This window comes from Lycium barbarum, chromosome 6, assembly GCF_019175385.1.
Source record: "Lycium barbarum isolate Lr01 chromosome 6, ASM1917538v2, whole genome shotgun sequence".
In the NCBI taxonomy this organism is placed as follows: Eukaryota; Viridiplantae; Streptophyta; class Magnoliopsida; order Solanales; family Solanaceae; genus Lycium; species Lycium barbarum.
In genome coordinates this window covers 123,393,755-123,413,469 of record NC_083342.1, presented here as the reverse complement: position 1 = coordinate 123,413,469, position 19,715 = coordinate 123,393,755, and the positions used below count along the sequence as shown (strand labels likewise).

The following is a 19,715-nucleotide window of genomic DNA, read 5'->3' as shown; positions in this document are numbered from 1 at the left end:
TACTCACTAAGGATTGAGCCTGATGAGTCCTGATAAACTCCCAGGCTGAGCTGCAGCTGAAATTTCCATCTGAGGATGGCATCCAAATAGGTTGATCTTGGTGCTCAAGAGAATGGATCTTAATCCTTGTAATATGTTGAACTATCTCTATAGGAAGATGCTGGAACAGTTTGATAGTGTTCCACCTTCCTGCATCAATAAAAGATGAAACATGAATTTTAATAGAAGTTGATGCATTGCCATAGATAGATAGCTTACCTTTTCCAGTCCAGTTGTCCCACCAAAAGTTAGAATCTCCTTTATTGACCTTCCATAGGATATGGTGATCAACTCTGTCTCTGATTTTCATAAGTCTCCTCCAGTTTTGTGATTGATTATAGTTGAATTTTCTAGCCATAGGGTGTATCCTTCTACAATACTTTCCTTTAAGGAAATCAGTCCAAAGGGACTGTTTGGTCCTGAAGGTCCACCATAGCTTTGCTCCAAAATTATCAGTGATCTCATGTAGTGGTCTAATGCCTATACCCCCTTCCAAAGTAGGATGACATAATGTTTCCCACTTAGCCCAGTGGTACTTCTGCTTACCATCAATGTTACCCCACAAAAAATTAGCAAAAACTTTTTCCATCTGTTCCAGCACAGTTTTGGGGGGAAGATAGATAGATAAGAGGTGAGTGGGCATAGCAGAAAGAACATGCTTAATAAGAATAACCTTACCACCTGGGGATAGAATAGTGTTATTCCATGAGCTAACTCTCTGTATAATCTTAGAAGCAATGTCAGTAAAGTAAGAATTTTTTTTTCTTCCTACAAATAAGGGGCAGCCAAGATATGTAATTGGAAAATCTTTTCTTTGAACCTTAAGGCATCTAGCAACAATATTGGTCCTTTTAGAAGACATAGATTCATCAGTAAGGAAACAACTTTTTTTTCTGTTAATCATCTGTCCAGAGTTGGATTCATACTCAGTCAAGCATTTCATAATAAGATTTAGGGTGTAAGTCTTACCTGAGCAGAAAATGAGAAGGTTATCAGCATAGGATAAGTGATTGATCTTTTATCATATAGAAACCAATGAATCTAGGATCTTGGTACATTATGTTCAAGTTCCTAGATAAGGCTTCAGCAGCAATAATGAACAGATAAGAAGAAATGGGATCACCTTGTTTAACCTCCCATTTGGGATTTGAAAAAACCATTTCTCCTTCCATTAATATTAACTGAGTACCACATGTTAGAAATCAGGTTCCAAATGATATGAATCTAACTCTCAGAGAACCCCATTTTCCTCATTACAGCACAAAGAAATTGCCAGGATAGCCTATCATAGCTTTATTCATATCTAGTTTGATGGAAATATTCCCTCCTTTGTTAGGCTTCTTGATATCATGAATAATCTCTTGTGCTAATAGAACATTCTCTCCTATTGATCTACCTTTAACAAAACCAGATTGGTTTTGAGAAATTATTTTGGGGATAACTCTAGCAAGTCTCTCATTGATAACTTTGGAAACAATTTTTTGAGACACGTTACTAAGGCTGATAGGCCTAAATTCAGAGAAAGATTGGGGGGAATCCACTTTAGGAACTAAAATCAAACAAGTAGAAGTAAAGTATTTAGGCATAGGAATACCAGCAAAAACAGCTTTAACCATTTCAAGTAAGTCTGGTCCTACTATGTCCCATGCTTTTTGAAAAAAACAACCAGTAAAACCATCAGGGCCTGGTGAGCTGTTGGGATCAGAGTTAAATACTGCATTTTTAACCTCTTCTAGAGTAACTTCCTGCAATAAAAGATCATTATCATTAGAATTAATTAAATTAGGGATATTATCTAGTACCTGCAGGTCAATGTAGCATTGGTCTTGAGTGAGGAGTTGTTGATAGAATTGGACTGCAGCAATAGCAATCTGCTCTTCATTATCGATCCAGTCATTGTCCATTTTGATTCTGTCTATCTTAAGATATTTCCTCCTGCCTCTAACAATATTGTGAAAATATTTTGTATTTTCATCTCCTTCAAGATGCCATTTAAGGTTGGCCTTTTGTCTCCAGAACGAATCAACCATTTTATGGTGTCTTATCAGCTTAGCTTTGGCTTTGTTCAAAGCTATTCTGTCAGATTGATTCATTGTGTAAGAGTATTGTTCTTCAAGGGATTTAACTTGATTTTCCATGATTGTGACATGCTCAAAGATGTCACCTATTTTAGATCTAGACCATTCACCCAGGGCTTTGCTAGTTCTTTTCAATTTCTGTTGGAGTTTCCAGAAAATATTCCCAGTAATACCAACCTCCCACTGCTCTTTCACAATGTTAAGAAAATCCTCTTGTTCAGCCCAAAAATTTAGAAATTTAAAGTATCTTATAGCATTTACCTCCTCAGTCATCATATTAATCAATAAGGGACAGTGATCAGAGCTATATCTAGCTAAATGTAGTATGGATGTTTTGGAGAAACATTCTTCCCATTCCTCATTGGCCAAGAACCTGTCCAACCTCTTCCATATGATATCTTACTCCTTTCTTTCATTGCACCATGTATATTTGCTTCCAGAATATCCCATATCAGACAGACCACAATCATTTATGCATTCAATGAAAGAAATACTCTTTTCCAGTCTATGAGGAAGCCCTCCCAGTTTTTCATCACCATTGAGAATGCTATTAAAGTCACCACATACTGCCCATGGGGAGTTTAAAGTGGTTGCAAAAATTCTCATGTACCTCCATAAGTCCTCCCTTCCAGAGGACCTTGACTTAGCATAGATCACTGAGATATAAAATTCTTTCCCAGTTTTATTGTCCATGATCTTACAGGTAACCATCTGATCTTCATTGGCAAATACATTACATGTAATATCAGAGTTCCAAAAAAGCCAGATTTTGTTACTACTATTGGCAAAACAGTCAATCATATTGAGCTTATTTTTTAAACTAATAATTTTTTCCTCCTTAATGAAAGATTCTTGTATAGCTAAAAAGGAGATTTTGTATTGAGTAATAAGGAAGTTTAATTTCAGTAGCCGCTTGGGACTTCATGCCCCTTATATTCCAGTTTAGAGCACTAATCATTAAGATTGCTGGAAGAGGTATTTTGTGATTTCTTCCTTTGACTCATTGTGATAGGTGATTCTCTAAGTCTCCTCTCGTTCTTAATTTTTTTCATGCCTCTTGGTGATGGATCTCCTAGTTTGGAAATATTTTCCAATTCTTTCTGCATATTCTCCATTTCTTCATCCCGGATATCAAAGTCTTGATCATCTTGATCTTCCTCTTCACTAGATGATACTTCTGAAACATCTTCTTCTTCAGTAGTAGAGTCTTCATTCCATTCATCCTTGTTGATATTTTCATTGCAAATCTTCTCCTTAGTGGTGCTAGTGTCAACATATTCCAGGTTATTCCGCTTAGCATCACTGGTAAATTTAACTTCTTTATTGACAGAATCCAAAATTTCCTCCTCAATCCTCAAATTATCAAATTTGTTAGGGGACATAATGGTATTCTTTGTTTGAGACTGCGGTAGAGATATCTTCTTGTTTTGTCCCTCTTTTTGTTGATTCAGCTTCAATTGTTCTTCCTTCTTATCCATAGACGCAGCTGTCTTGTTGGGGGTATGCCACTTTTCTTGGCTTAGTACGACTTGAAGATCACTGGGGTTCTTGATCATAATAGGTGCACCACCAGTACCTCCAACACCATTCCTCTCATAGGCCAAGTCTACATTCAAGCTTAGCATCTGAATGGGCATTGGTTCAGTAAGATTAATAATCTGCTGAGAATTAACAGCTTCAGATACTTCACATCCATCCTTCTCCACATTATCCTCCTTATCAAGAAAAATCTTATTCTTGTTGGTCCCTCCTTCATTTGTTGGAGGCGGCTTATCCACACCAAAAATAGCCTCCTGTAGGCAAATACACTTTCTTAGGTGGTTCACTCCTTCCTCTTCTGTTCATGTTAATATTTTTGTTCTCAATATTCAAGTTTCTTCCCCTTGTTGATTGATCATTTTGGCTTTGGGGTTCTGGAAACTTTCCATTATTAAAGTTAGGCTTTTGTTGTTTCTCCTTTCCATCACTTTTTTCTTGTGATTGTTGCTTCTCTTTTGTGACATTTTGGCTTGTACCTCCTTTCTCTCCTTCTACTTTCCTGTTCTGATTTTGTTGCGTATTGTTAGAAGTTTCGACCTTTTCATTCTGCTTTCCTTGATCTCCTCTTTTGTTGTTCTGCACAAGCTCCTCGTTTTTTTTCTTTTCAACTAATTCCCTTTCTAATCTCCTGCACTGATTTATGTAGTGTCCTTGGAGCCTGCAGTGATTGCAATATTTCGGAACTCCCTCATATTCAATCTGCTGATCAAAACCCTGTAAAGGGTTGTTAGCGTTTCTCGACCCAATCCAAATTTTATTGATTCTAGGTTTGGACAGATCTACTTCTACTCTGACCTTAGCCATGCTAGGTCTGGTTCTGTTTTTAGTGGCAAGGTCCATAGCCATGGGAACTCCAATAGTACTTAAAATTTGCTTGATGTAGTGCCAAGTATGGAGATGGAAAGGAAGTTTGGGCAAGAGAACCCATACCGGAGTTAAGGGACTATCTTCATCGAGCGTGAATTCCGGCGACCATCTACTAAGCCACATGGTTTGCTCATCAACTTCAATTGCATGCCTAAAATATACCTTGTTGAAATCCTCCTCATTAAAAACGTCAATGAAGACATGTCTGTTATCATACACTCCAATTCGCACAGATCCTTTTAGGGTGAATGATTCCTTGATTGTAGATCGAACTGTTTCAATTTGGGGTCGAATCTTGAGAAATTTTCCCACCATTGTGAATTTGCATTCCTCCGCCATCACACCATAAAATTCATCAGCATAAAAAATGACAGCCGGGTTTCCGTTGTGGTTAGAAATTAAAGCATTTACCAATTCCCGGCGGTGGCCGAGGTTCGAGGATTGAGGGTTTGAAATAATGTTACTGTAAGAGATTTTGGACGAATTGGGGTCTGTTGGGGCCTTCGTAGCATCTATAGGGTCTGGGGGACGCCGACCCGCTGGATTGAGGCCAGCCGCCGACTCCATAGGGAGAGGCGTGGCCTGAGTCTCTGATGAGCTAGCCGTTAACGAAGAAACGATAATGTTGTACGGAGAGAAATATTTTAGAGAGAGAAATATTTGTTCCCAAGCCAGTTAGGACAGCGAAAATGTTATTTTTCACTAAGAAAGTCATTTTTCTCATTTTTACGAAGCTTATTTTCTTAGAGAAATGTTGTCCAAAAAATTTGACCAACCGTACATGAAAAAACTTTTGCTTGGGGATTAAAAGTCTTCATAGTTCCCGTCAAATCTAATAGCAAAGTTTGATAAATATCTTATTATAGACTAAAAGTGTTAACTTTTAACGATGATTGAAACTGTTAAGTGCAACTTATGGGACTATAACCTACCTCAATCATAAGTCATCATTCTTATTAACTCGTGGCAATTTAAAACACTATTTGAACCTACCCTCGAACCAAAGAGACCATTTTTGTCATTTTATCTGTTACTATGTGATGAGAACCTTTTTTTCTGTTTAAAGTTCACAACATTTCCTTTCAAAAGCAAATCAAATAAAGAGATTTTTGTTAACAAAATAAAAATAAAAATAAAAAAATTAATCACAATTCCAATCAAAATTAATGATAAAAAATTCAGGGCAAACAAGAAAGAAGAAACCCATCAAAAAGAGGAAAATAGAGTAGTCATATTCGATCCGTAAAGTAAAAACCCTGCGTCGGAGTATTCTCTTTCCCATTGGCGGCCGCTGGTTTAGTTCCCCCCTCTGTCGCTCTCTCTTTTATATATAGTCCCTCATTCCTCACTCAGGGCGGCGAGAAATGGAGATTGAGCTATCGTTTCCAGCGGATAGTCCGCCTTTGGCTGTCATTGCTTGGGCCAAGATTTCCGGTGTTACGATCTCTACTGATCCAACTCTTACACCTGGTTCTCCTCCTATTATACATCATAACCAGTAATTTCTCTATCTCTCCCCTTTCCCTTTCCCTATTCATTTCTTTTCCCTTCCCCCTCCAAGTTTTTCCTTGCTCTCCTCATTCTTTTCTGCTCCCTCCATCCAAGACACCTGTTTTACCCAATTACTTGAGTTCGATTGATTTTAACTATTTACATGATTTATAATAATTAGGGGGTGATTTAGTAAAATTGTCATTTTATTTGTTGTTCCTTAGGGTTTGTAACAAATCAAACATGGACATGTAAAAATGGATGCATGCAGTAGTTTTTTTTTTTTTAAAAAGACCAAGGGATCGTTATCTGATGAGACATCAATTTAGTAAGTTTTACATAATAATAGTGTACACTGCTTACCAACCAGAGATGTGGTGTAATCCCTCCATCCTTAAACGGAGGTTTCTGGTTCGAGTCAAGCCCTGGGTAAAAAAATCTTGTTTGGGAGCGGTTTCGTGCAGGGTGAGAACTCGGATTAGTTGGGCTTCAATGTGGATAGCGGACACACCGAGTGGGAAAGCTTAAAAGTATAGACTGTTTTCTGGCAAAATAAATTCCTAGCTTTTTTGATCAAGGTAGGGTGAGTTAACCTTGGTGATAGGTTTCAATGGTGTTGTCTGAACATATTATGCATATAAAGCAACAGTTTTGCTATATTAGCTAATAGAGAATTGTTTCCTTCCTTTTCGAGAATGGTGATTACACATAAACTTCGGGTGAAGTGAAATATTAGCACGTTGTTATGCTCGGGCTGCTTTGACCTGTCGTTGAGTCCGGGAAAGGTCAAAAACGAAAATGTGAGAGTTAACTAATGTAATAAAGGTCTCTTGGTGGCTTGCTTTTGTTTAAAACTATTTTCCTGAGCCAAATAATCCATTAAACACTATTTTGAGGATGAAATTGCATCAGACTTATTGAAAACTTATGAGGTTCTGTATTTTCATGTAGGATGTGTTCGGTGTGAAGGAAAATGTTTTCTAGGAAAATAAGTGGCTTTCGTACTTATTTTCTTGTAAGCAAAAAATATAATCTTAAAAACATTTGTATATAATCTAGACAAATACTATGGGAGGTGGGGGTGAGGGGTGGGGGTGTGGGGTGACGGGTGGGGACTATGGGAGTGGGGGTGAAGATGAGAGGTGTTGGAGGGTGGGGAGGACTCAATCAATGTGGAATGCCACTTGTGGAACTTGTTTTCCCTACTTCCACTAGGGAAGTCATTTTCCTTATTTATAAATCACTTACTTTTCCTAGAGAAAACGTTTTTCAAAATTTGACCAACCGAACATGAGAAATTAAATGTTTTCCTCCATACCAAACACACCCGTAGTGGGCACTCTTTTTTCTAAAAGCACGTGTCACGATTTAGCTATGTTATAGATGTTTGTAGTAATATCCAACGTAAAACATGATGTAAAACTGTTTTTTAAGTGTTTCCAACTTTCCTTCTTCCAACTTCATACAGTATCTTAACTCAACATAATTTTCAGACTGAAGCTGCAGGGAACTAGTGAGCTTCTGAGGCACATTAGTCAGGTTGCACAGATACCTGCTGAGTCTGGCCAGGTGGTCTTTTAAACTCTGCATCTCAGAGCATTGACTTAGATCTATTTGCTGTTTTCAAATGTTTGAGCTCCTTTCCATTTGCTAAATTTATATTTGATTTTTATGCTTCTCTCATTTTTATAAAATTTCTCCATCATTTTGCAGATAGACGAATGGCTAGACTATGCTCCTATATTTGCTTCTGGCTCTCAATTTGAAGAAGCATGTGGCTACGTGGATGGATATCTTCTGCAGCGGACCTTTCTTGTTGGACATAGCCTCTCAATTGCAGATATTGCAGTTTGGTCTGGCCTTGCAGGTAGCTGATTTGAATATTTAAAAATTTTAGTGCCTTTATGGTGAACTTATCAAGTTTTTTTTTTTTTTTTACTATCATTTTATCATATGTGAGGCTGCTATTAGGAATTGCAATTAGATTTCTGTGGACTAGCTTCCTGAGTTGGGTTAGATTTTTCGGGCTGGCTGAAAACTGCATGAATTAAACGCCTATTGACTATCAAGCTCTGCTGTGTGTTAGAAATGAACACTGTGGTCTGTATTGATTCCTTAAAAGTAAAAGAAACTGTGTGCAGCTTAACATTGAATCTACATTGGTGATTTTCAGTGCTGGTGGATCTGTTGTCAAATACATTAGGGAAAAGTTAAGATGCCTGAAAAACACCGAGTGGTAAACTTTTTGAAAGGCACTAAGCTGACCAACACTTGGACTCTTAACCTTAATGCTTCGTTGAACGTACTTTTGGTTTGTCTTTGGGAAAAAAGTTCTCTTTGGTTTTTGCTCCAGTTTTTGGGGCATCACAAGACAAGATCATAAGTTTAGACCATGTGAATACAACATGAATTTCTTACTATTGGGCTCATAATTGAGGGGATATATTGGAAAGGTTGCGTTTTTTGTCGACACCTGTCTATCCTTTGCCAGTAAATAGACCCTTAGTTGGGCCAAATTTGATGTGAAATTATGCTTATTTTATAATTGATCGAGAGCCCTATTCTATTTTACTTATTGTTGCTTAAAACTTCCTTGCGTATAGGTACTGGAAAGAGGTGGGAAAGCCTACGATCATCTAAGAAGTACCAAAATCTGGCAAGGTGGTTCAACTCAATATTAGCTGAATATGATGTTCTAAATGAAGTCACAGCAACATATGTGGGAAAGAAAGGCTCAAGAAAGCCGACTGTATCAAATGCTAATGTGTCCAAAGTAAATAGTGATGCCACTGACAAGGAAAAAGCAGGCAGCAGGTCAACATTTGAGGTAGATCTTCCAGAGGCAGAAGTTGGAAAAGTGAAATTGAGGTTTGCACCAGAACCTAGTGGTTATCTCCATATTGGTCACTCAAAAGCAGCATTACTGAACCAGTATTTTGCTGAAAGATATAAAGGGGAAGTTATTATTCGTTTTGATGACACAAATCCTGATAAGGAAAGCAATGAATTTGTGGATAATCTACTGAAAGATATTAAAACTCTGGGAATTAAGTATAGGACTGTGACATATACATCTGATTACTTTCCACAATTAATGGAGATGGCTGAGAAATTGATTCGTGAGGGTAAAGCCTATGTGGATGATACACCAAGGGAGCAAATGCAAAAAGAAAGAATGGATGGAATAGAATCAAGGTGTAGGAACAACAGTGTAGAGGAGAATTTGAAACTATGGAAGGAGATGATTGCTGGTTCAGAGAGGGGAACAATGTGTTGTGTTAGAGGGAAATTGGATATGCAGGATCCTAACAAGTCAGTTAGGGACCCAGTATATTACCGCTGCAATCAGACTCCTCACCACAGGATTGGTGCTAAATATAAAGTATACCCAACTTATGATTTTGCATGCCCATTTGTAGATGCTCATGAGGGTATTACACATGCACTTCGATCTAGTGAGTATCATGATAGGAATGATCAGTACCATTGGATTCAAACTGATATGGGTTTCAGAAAAGTTCATCTTTATGAATTTAGTCGGCTGAATTTGGTCTACACACTTCTTAGCAAGCGCAAGCTGCTGTGGTTTGTGCAAAATGGACTGGTTGAAGGGTGGGATGATCCTCGTTTTCCGACTGTACAAGGGATAGTGCGCAGAGGGCTGAAGATTGAGGCGCTGATACAGTTCATTCTTGAACAAGTAAGATATTTAGGGTGTTGCTTTATTGTTAATCTGAAAAAAAAAGTAATATCGTCAGCACAAATACGTGTTTTTAAAATCATTCAGAATATAATTGTGTATCTGGAAAAAAAAATTGTGTATCTGAGAAGGCATCCTTTTGGAACAACTGCTGATTTCATAATCTAATTAAGCAAAACCATCTCTGTATTTTCCGTCATAAGCCTGAAATTAGGGATGGGCAAAAACCTTTTCATTTATTACTTACATTTGCAGTCTGAAGCACTGCAGAGCAAGTCCATGACACTGATATTGTATCTTGAAGCCTAAATAATGTTCTTCATAAAATCTTTAGGGAGCATCAAAGAATCTCAATCTAATGGAGTGGGACAAGCTATGGGCCACTAATAAGAAGATCATTGATCCTGTATGTCCTAGGCATACAGCTGTTGTTGAAGAAAGACGAGTCCTGTTGACTTTGAGTAATGGGCCAGATGATCCCTTTGTACGTATTGTACCCAAGCATAAAAAATATGCAGGCGCTGGGGAAAAAGCAACAACTTTCACCAAGAGAATCTGGATAGACTATGATGATGCTGTATCAATCTCTGTCAACGAGGAAGTAACATTGATGGATTGGGGTAACGCAATAGTGAAAGAGATACAGAAGGACCAAGAGGGTAATGTTACTCATCTGTCTGGGATTCTTCATCTTGAAGGGTCAGTTAAAACAACAAAGTTAAAGCTCACTTGGCTGCCAGAGAGTGATGAACTTGTTAAACTCTCTTTGGTTGATTTTGACTATTTAATTACAAAAAAGAAGGTATGGCTCTTTTCACTTCAATATTTTTTATATTCAGGCGGGGTTTCAAAGTCCAGCCTATGCTTTTATTAAACTTATCTATGGTCTTTTTTTCCTCCGCATTAAGGGTGGCGAAGGGGACGGGACGGGGATGGTAGGGGACTACCTGGGGGGACGGGACGGGGGACTTTTTAAAGGGGGATTTAGGGGGAATAGGACACTGGGGGGACGGGATTATAGGGGATTTTTTGGGGGGCCCGTCCCGTCCCACCTGAGGGGGGGGGGGCTTGGGGGGTGGGGTTGGGGTTTTTTTTTAATTTATTTAAATATTTAATTTTAAAGTATCAAATAGACACAAATTTAATATAAAACTTCAAACTTAACATTTAAAATGATAAGCTATGTCTAAGGCTTCATTTTGTAATTTTAGATCTTCTGGAATAGGAGGAAAATCGGGGGGAGAATTAAAATCAGTTTCATCAACATGAGTGAAATCGACCGTATTGTTTGTAAATTGAATTTTAGATTTACTAGAAGAAACACGTTTACCCTTACTACTACATCGATAGTTTTATCTATGACAGGGATCTTAATTTTTTTAGACATATTTTCAAAGTATAATAAAATAAAATATGAAAATTAATTGAAAAAAAGACGCAATTAAAATGCAAGAATTAAATAAATTAAAGGATGGAACAGGTGTACCAAACGTCTGCTTAAAAGCAGATGTAATCGTAAACGTTGAAAATGAAATTTTGTTACTTGAAGCTTGAAAGTTGCTCCAAAATCCAAATATTGCCCAATTCACCAAAATAATAATAATAATATTTCACCAAATATTAGAGAGAGATAATTGATAACAAATATTAAAGAGAGAGATAATTGATGGATGATTTGTGTGAAAATGAATAAGAATGAAGACATATTTGTAGTTTAGAATTTGGGTTAAAATGCAATTTATTAAATTTTGGGGGGTGATTTTTTTTTATTTTTTTGGGGGGGGGGGGGGGGGGGGGGAAGGTGAGACTCCAAACAGTCTGATTTTGTACTCAGCCATTGGAGTCCCAACGTTCTTATTTTTGGGGAAGGGGGACTTCAACGGTCAGATTTCAATTTTTTTTTTTTTAAAACCGGGGGGTAGGGACCGGGTCAGTCGGTCCAGGCCTGGCCGGACCGGGACTGACCGGGATTTCCAGGCCTTCCTTCCCACTACCCTTCCCCCTACTCTCCTCTGCCCGATCCCCCTAAACTGACCGGGACTGACCCGGCCCCATTGACACCCTTACTCCACATCTCCAATTAAGTTTTGAGTTCTATGTAATCAAATTTTAAGAACGTTTGGCTGTTTTATGGTATACCATATTGCTGGACTATAAGAAGTTAGGAAACTGCAAAATAATATTGTTCCCATGTAATAATAAGAAGGGGCTATTACTTTTTGTTTATGATGGGTAAGAAGGGGCTATTACTTCTTGAATAATAAGATTGATACAAATAAATTAAAGTGTTCCTTCTACGTTTGGATAAGTTCTTGAAAGTATTGGTAATAGGGATGATTTGAGTTTTCTTTCCCAAATGAATTCGAATTTGGGGGAGGATGAGTATCCTATTTATGTATAGCTCTGTCAAGCATTTAAAATATCGTAAAGACTATTGTTCAGTGTTCACATTCTATTACTGCAAAACATGAAATTCTAGCTTTTCTTTTAGTACACTATCTCTAGTCTTTCCTTCCTCCAAATGGTCAATTAAATTTGTTTTTGTTGCTGAATTCTCAGAACATTTGAATGTTTTACGATATGTGATATTAGTTAACCCTGCCAAGCTTCTTAGGAAATTATAAATGACATGATTCGCCATATAATGCTAAGAGCTTTTGATACAGTAATTAGATTGATCTAGAGATAAGTGAATTTTATATGGTTTGAATGGAGCTTTTGGAAATATCGGTGATGAATTACTTGGTTTGTCTATAACATTAGAACTGTCACGGGCCGCCTCGCCTCCTTTATAGTGTCTGTGGTACACTAATGGCCCGTGCGGCGCCCGTAGTCCAGGCGGACTACGAGCCAGCCTAATGATAGTCCCAGGACTCATGGCATGATCTTATGTCCATGGCTTTGGAGGCTTAGCTTCAACGGTGCTGCTGAGACGATGTCAAGGCTTTGGCCTTCCCTTGCTAGAATGCCCCTGTGGCAGGTTTCATATGTTCTGTCTTTGCCTGCACTCACACTTGGGGTTGGCTATGGACATGACAGTCCCTCGCCAGGAGCTGAGCGTCGCGGGTGCGCGCACAGTCCAATCCTCTGGCTTGACACTGGTCGGGTGCCTGTACGCCCGAGCGGTGCGACGCCTGAGTAGGGCAACTCTTGAATCCTTGGCCTATGTCATGGGTGTTCTTTGTAGTATGCCTATGATGCGGCTTTGCTAAATGTAGCCCTCGCGACATACTTCCATCTTGCACGGTGCAGCGTCGCCCTACGACTGCACGTCTAGGCCAACGGACCCTTGCTCGCTAGGCTGAACCTGAGCCAAGCTCACAAGTCAACACACGAGGCTCTTAGGATGGATGCCTCGAGTGTTCAATCGGCACGGAGGGATTTCTTATTCCTAAGGATAGCCCGCAGGGCATAGTCGGTTCATACGTCAAGCCTCCGGCCCTCGTTGGGCGCCCAACGCTGGCCTGTGGCCGAGCGCCGCCCATAGAGTTGCGTGACTCGTATGGGTACCTAGGATCCAATGGGGATGCCTAGGCAGGCCCTTGAGGTTGTCCCCCAAGGATGCTCACTTAGTACGGCTTGATGGTGGCACGTACGGGGGAGGCTGGCTGAGCTGAGACACCTCTGCCCCCCTTATATATGCTTTAAAAAGAAAAGCCCAAGGTTTAGCACTGGACATGATTCTGCCCGAGAATCACACTTGGTCTTTCTTGATGATTCGAACTCCAAATGAAGCGCCGCCTGTTCCTAACTCTTTCTCTTGACTTCCTTCACTCCTCCATGAAGTTTCATCTCATTCCCATGCTCGTGGAACGCGATATGGCCTTAGGAGCTTTGACACTGACACTGCTCCTTGGCTAAGTCAAGCCCTTAGGTAAATGATGTTCAAATGACGCCAAACTTGGTATGCATATTCAATAACATCCTAGGAAGGGTGTGTTCACCCGAAATCCCAAGATTCCATCTGTGGCTCGGAAATGCTCGGGACTGACACTCAGGCTCGCACGGGGTCGCTCGAGCGTCGACGACCCGTGGGCTTATCTCAGATCCTTGCTACACTCCCTTGCTGCTCCTAGGATATGCAATGGAGCATATCTATGATGATTGTGGACTCTCGTCCTTCGGCACCCATGTTGGTGCACGTCGCCCGCACGACTGACACTGCCTGCGGGGCTGACACTGCCTGTGGGCTGGCACTGCCTGTGCGACTGACACTGCCTGTGCGACTGACACTGCCTGTGGGCTGGCACTGCCTGTGCGGCTGACACTCGTTTGGCCCAAGGCACAATTAAAGCAGCCCGTAACAGAACTTATGAATGCTGAAGTATATTATTACTGTCGAGGTATGTCAAACTTTTAAACAATTTTCGAGATTGGGTTGTCTATATGAAAATGTTATTAGAACTTAATGAATGCTGAGTATGTTATTACTGTTGAGGTATGTCAAGCATTTAAGCAATGGTGAAACGACATTTTTTCCATACATTGAGCGCCCTTCTGAATAATAAGATTGATTCAGAGGTTAACTTTATTATATGTTAGTATTGATGATAGGGATGGTATGAAAAAACAAAAAGTAATAAAAGCACCAAGTATGATGACCTCTCCCTACCTGTTTGTAATCCATTACAACGTAATTGAACGATTACCCATTGGGCCTTACTCATTGGTAATGTACATTCGAAGTAATAGAATGCCGTTTATAGTATTCTGATTTGGAGTTGTATTTGTTGTCCACCTGAACTTGGTAGTTCCCAGAGGACCTGTGAAGGTGTTCTCTGCAACAAAGCTTTTGTTAATAGTGGGTTGATCGCGTATTGAATTGTTCATTTTTGGTGTTGCAGCTCGAGGAAGATGAGAATTTTGTTGATGCTGTTAATCCTTGCACGAGAAAGGAGACTCCAGCACTTGGTGATTCTAACATGAGAAACTTGAAGCGTGGAGACGTGTTGCAGCTGGAGAGGAAGGGCTACTTCAGATGTGATGTTCCCTTCTTAAGATCAACAAAACCCATTGTTCTTTTTGCCATCCCAGATGGTAGACAGCAACCAGTGTTGCGGTTTGCTGTCCCAGATGGCAAAACGAAATGAGGAGACTAGTGCAGGGTTTATGAAAACAAACTGAAATCCTTCTAATGCATGTTGTGATTGGGCTACCAATCTTTAATTTTCTTGCTGTAGGCTTGCACTAATTTATGATTTTGTTGTGTCACAGACATAGCTCTGGCGATTTTTTGTCTGCATATTATCTGGAACATGTATGATGTTGATATCTAACTCTATGGTGAATTGTAGTTTGTCATTTGGATAAAATTGTGGTTACCTGTCTTTACCTTTTACTTAAAACATGTATGATGTTGATATCTACCTCTTTGGTGAATTGTAGTTTGTCATTTGGATAAAATTGTGGTTACCTGTTTTTACTTTTTACCTAATGGAGTTTTGTTGTCCTTAATTATGTCGTGATTTCACTAAAACAATTAGCCGTTTTAATACTTCCAGAATCACATGGGTTGTCTGATTGTCTCCTTTTGTGAAACCATATTTGCATAGGAATGACTGTTTTCTGTATTAAATCAAAGGAGCATGAGGATCAGATAGATTTTACACATTTGGAGTCCTATTCTGTTCAAACGAGGGAAAAGGGTTAAAAGCACCCATGAATTTGGAAAAAGGATTAAAAATATCTTCCATTATAAATTTGGGTCAAATACACCTCCCGTCATTCAAGTTTTCAAATATATCTTAATGGAAATTCCCAACGTAACCTGATTTAAATTTTAAACCCGTTTCATTTAAATCCAATCCCACCAAATGAAAAACCAATAATATGGAGCAAACAAAGTATTATACATATCAGACCATTAAGGCATGTTTATCAATTTATCTGCTCCAGAGCGCCTCATGTACCATCTTTCCCTATGAAATGCTACATTCTTTTTTTCCTTAAAATTTTAGAAGGACCATGCTCTATTGTTGGTAAATGTTTTATATAGCATTTTCTTTAGAGTAGGATATCGTCAATGATTAATCGATAATCTATTAGGAGTAGGTATTATCATCATAATCAAAAAAGTATGTAGGCAATAAAGTTAAAACACGTGTCTAAGTTCGATTTCATGATAATAAAAGAAAAATAAAAGCTACAAGAATAAGGAACAGATCTTGTTCACTCGTTCGAAAGACGAGACACTATAAGAGAAGTAGGTCAACCAAACCTTTTAAAAAACCTTTTTTTTGCGCGGATTGCCCTTCATTTGGGGTGATTTTTAATTTTTGCCCTTCAAATTTGTAGTCTTTAAGTTTTACCCCTACGCTTAACACTCCGAGGTTGTGAATTTGAACTCCAGCTTAATAAAAAAAAAATTCACAAGGCAGAATTTTGCAAATCTGTCCAGCGAAATTTTGCCTTAAAGACTACATTTGGGCCGTACAGGCAAAATTTCTGCAGCCTAAAGGCTAAAATTTAAAGACAATTTTGAGGGATAAAAATTAAAGACCACCCCAGCGAAGGGCAATCCTGCAAATTGCCCTTTAAAATATCACCTATTGTACTTTTAACTTGATCTCTTGTTGCCTAGACTTTACAAATCTCACTACTGATATCTTATTTCATCGCTTTTTCAAAGAGCAAAATATTCATTCCTTGTCCACAGTGATGCATTGGATCAATTGTCGTTATCTGATTTGTAAAGCGTGTTTGCATGATGTGGCATTATGGTGTTCCTCAATTGTTACTTTTTGTCCAGCAGATTGATAATTGGTTTGTGTTATTTTCAACCCCCCCCCCCCCCCCCCCCCCACGCCACGCGGTTAATTTCTTGTTCCTGTGTAAGTCCTTAAGTAATTATTAAGCAAACCCTATTCGCTTGAAAGACATGACCAAAAGAGGTTGCTGATCGACTAAAAATCCTAAATTATTCATCTAACTCCCTTTTTAATGTGAGTACCTACCTGCTTTTTACACTGTCATCATCAATATCATAACTATCTTGAAATTGTGATTTGAGAATCCATGATTGGTACAGTTGTTCTTCAGTTCTCCCATCCCATTATCCAATTTTCGTCTGATGATAGAATCATCCCTTTTTGCCCTCTTCTTTTGAATATATTTTTCAAATCTAAATTGCTTTAGACCTAAGTGATTTCAGAACGGGCAGTTTATTTAGTAAGTTTCATGCACTAATTACTTAGTTGCGTAAAGACATTAGACAAGGACAGGTATGTCGTTCATTATTCTTTTCAAAACCCCTTTTGAAGATACAAATTACCTAATCTATCAGTTGAGATTAATATTCTCGATGAGTTATTTGACATTAAAGAACTTCTTAGTCGAAAATTAAGTATTTAACTTATACACTGATAATGTAAAAAGAAATCAGTACTATTCCCGTAATTTAACCCATTTGTTTTACAAGTTATCTGCCTTATTTTCCAGGTTTTTAATTTGTTTACTTAGTTATGAAATGTATAGTTATCATTCAAGTCACTTAATAGTGTAAAGAATTAATGTATTTTTACACTGAGGTAAGTCTACAGAAGTTTAGAAACATATAAGATACACAAAGAGATCACATTTATTTTTTACCAGTAGAGAAACAAAGTTCTCATAAGACTGTTACAACATTATTGGAGAGAAAAAAAAAATACATTCCCCATTGTCTATAAACCCACAAATCATTATCACTTAACAAGCTCATCACCAAAGTAAATTATTGTCACAAAGAGCATTTAATGAAAAGTCTATTTCTTAGGTGCCAGCCTTGACTTAATTTTCTGGACTTCCTTAGTACCAACTTGGAATGTTTTAGTCAAGACATGATCAGGAACAGTTGGTGATGAAGCAAACAACGTTGTGGCAATCGATTGAGTCCCTGGAAACTGGCTGTTGAATGCGACGATGACGGCTGCTGGAACTTTCCCATTGTTCTGCTGGAAATGCACAAGTCCTCTAGGGAAAGCAAAGACTTCACCTTTAACAATATGCTTTGAAATAAAAACATTTGATGTTGTAATAAAGCCAACGTCTAGTTCACCCTCTAAAACAAAGACCATTTCAGTGGCACGAGGATGAGTGTGAGGTGGGTTAATTCCACCAGGGGCATAGTCGATACGAGCCATTGACACACCAAGTGTGTTAAGACCAGGGATTTTCGTGACAAATGCACCTGTCACTGCGGAACCAAATGTGTTGTTTGTTGCTCCTGGTTTGGCTATGACCATTGATGAAAAGTCTATTTCTGAAAAGTTCTTCTTGCACAAATATCCATTTATGGTTAAAGCTGTTTCATGTACATAACCAGAAAATTGCATTAGTACCATGTCTTACTTGAATCGTAAAAGCAATGATTAAACCATTATGTGCAAGACTTTTTTTTTTATAGATTAGTCCAACTAGACATTAATTACAGCCCTCTCAAATAGCCTACCTCTTTTTCCGAACTGAGACAAAGATAAATAGTGTTAGCTAAGCAGTGCTCCTTTTTTGTCCTTTTTTATTCGACACTTTACCCAAAAAAATTGATCCAAAATATTGGTCACTTCATAAAATAATTGTTTTCTTCGATTCAAATCTTTTTAGTACTGTAAGAAGATATAGAGCCCGTTTGGATTGGCTTATAAGTTGGCTTATAAGCTGTTTTCAGCTTTTTTGAGTGTTTGGCTGGCCAGCTTAAAGTCATTTTATGCTTAAAATAAGCTCAAAAAAATAATTGGACCCATTTGACTTAGTTTATCTAAAGCAGCTTATAAGCTGAAAACAGCTTATAAGCCAAAAAAAATAAGTTGGACTACCCCAACTTATTTTTTTCAGCTTATAAGCTGCAAACAGCTTTAAGCTGTAAGCCAATCCAAACGGGCTCATAGTCATTAATATACTCATTTGAGGAGGAGATCCAATATCCTTTATGATTGATAAAAAGTGGGTGTGCCAACTACTCTGAACGACAAATAGAAAAGTCAGGAGGGATTATATTTGGTGGCCATTGTCACCGCTGCTAATAACTAATATGATCAATTTTCTATGTTTAGCCAGCTAATAAATGGATATTTGATTCAAGACTCCTAGTATATATCTTATATATATGGCACAAGGTACTAATTGATATAGTCAATTTTATACTTTAGAAAATCTAGAACATGTTAATTACTAGTAGTATTAATATTTTAATTCAATTGTTGCTACTACTATAGGATATATAGAAATTTATTACTCATTAAAGGAAGAGATTGGTTGATATTAGTATTGAACTCTCAACAGCAAATAAAAAAAGACAGGAGGGATTATATTTGTTCGCCATTGTCACCAGTTGCTAATTAATAGTAGTAACTAGTATTATCAATCTTCGATATAAAAGCCAGCTAATAATAGTTGTATTTTGATCAAGACTCCTACATATTAATTAAATAGCACAAGTTGCTACTTGATACGGTCAATTTTCTACATTTGGATAGCTAATACTATATAGTTGGATCTTGATTCAACAGTCATAATAAATGCTATAACAAAGTAAGCAAGAAGACCAAAAATTTGGACAAGTAGAAAAGTCAACATTTAGTACAAATGAAAAATTAAGGCAAAGAAAAACCACAAGAATACTAGTGAGAGACACAGAGATCCACAACTTCAAGCACAACACAGTGATCAAGAATCTACCTTTCTCTAACTCAAAGAAACCAAAAAAAAAAAAAAAAGAGGGGGGCGGGGGGTGTGGCGGGGGGAGCTAATTAATAGTAAAAATGGAGCTTACTTGAAGTAAGATCAGCAACACAAACGTCTTGAAGCATATCTGGATCGCCAGCAGAAACTTTGTCTAAGCTAATGGCTAACATAGCCATAGCCATAATTACAAGCAATTTTCCAGACATGGTGGGAGAAGAACAGAATAGCAAAAACAATTCTTTTTTTTAGAAATAGCCAAAAAGGAAGCAATCAAAGAGGAATAAGAGAGGCACAGAAATTGAGGAAGTGGTAAATACTCCTTGCTGCTTCGGACAATGGAG

General features: G+C 38.1%; 2 protein-coding genes across 2 annotated transcripts; one reads left to right on the top strand and one right to left on the bottom strand.

Annotated features, from left to right (window-relative positions):
- Positions 1-5,731: 5,731 nt before the first annotated feature.
- LOC132598535 (glutamate--tRNA ligase, cytoplasmic) lies at positions 5,732-15,026 on the top strand. Its single transcript, XM_060311465.1, has 6 exons — positions 5,732-6,021; positions 7,508-7,583; positions 7,728-7,881; positions 8,618-9,714; positions 10,049-10,516; positions 14,559-15,026. The coding sequence occupies exons 1-6, from the start codon at positions 5,888-5,890 to the stop codon at positions 14,802-14,804; spliced, it is 2,175 nt and encodes a 724-aa protein (XP_060167448.1). The 5' UTR covers positions 5,732-5,887; the 3' UTR covers positions 14,805-15,026.
- Positions 15,027-17,272: 2,246 nt separating this feature from the next.
- Positions 17,273-19,715, bottom strand: LOC132598534 (nectarin-1-like). The gene is made up of 2 exons (XM_060311464.1): positions 19,463-19,715; positions 17,273-17,995 (listed from the first exon to the last, which is right to left on the bottom strand). Exons 1-2 carry the CDS (start codon positions 19,578-19,580, stop codon positions 17,457-17,459), a joined length of 657 nt encoding a protein of 218 aa, XP_060167447.1. The 5' UTR covers positions 19,581-19,715; the 3' UTR covers positions 17,273-17,456.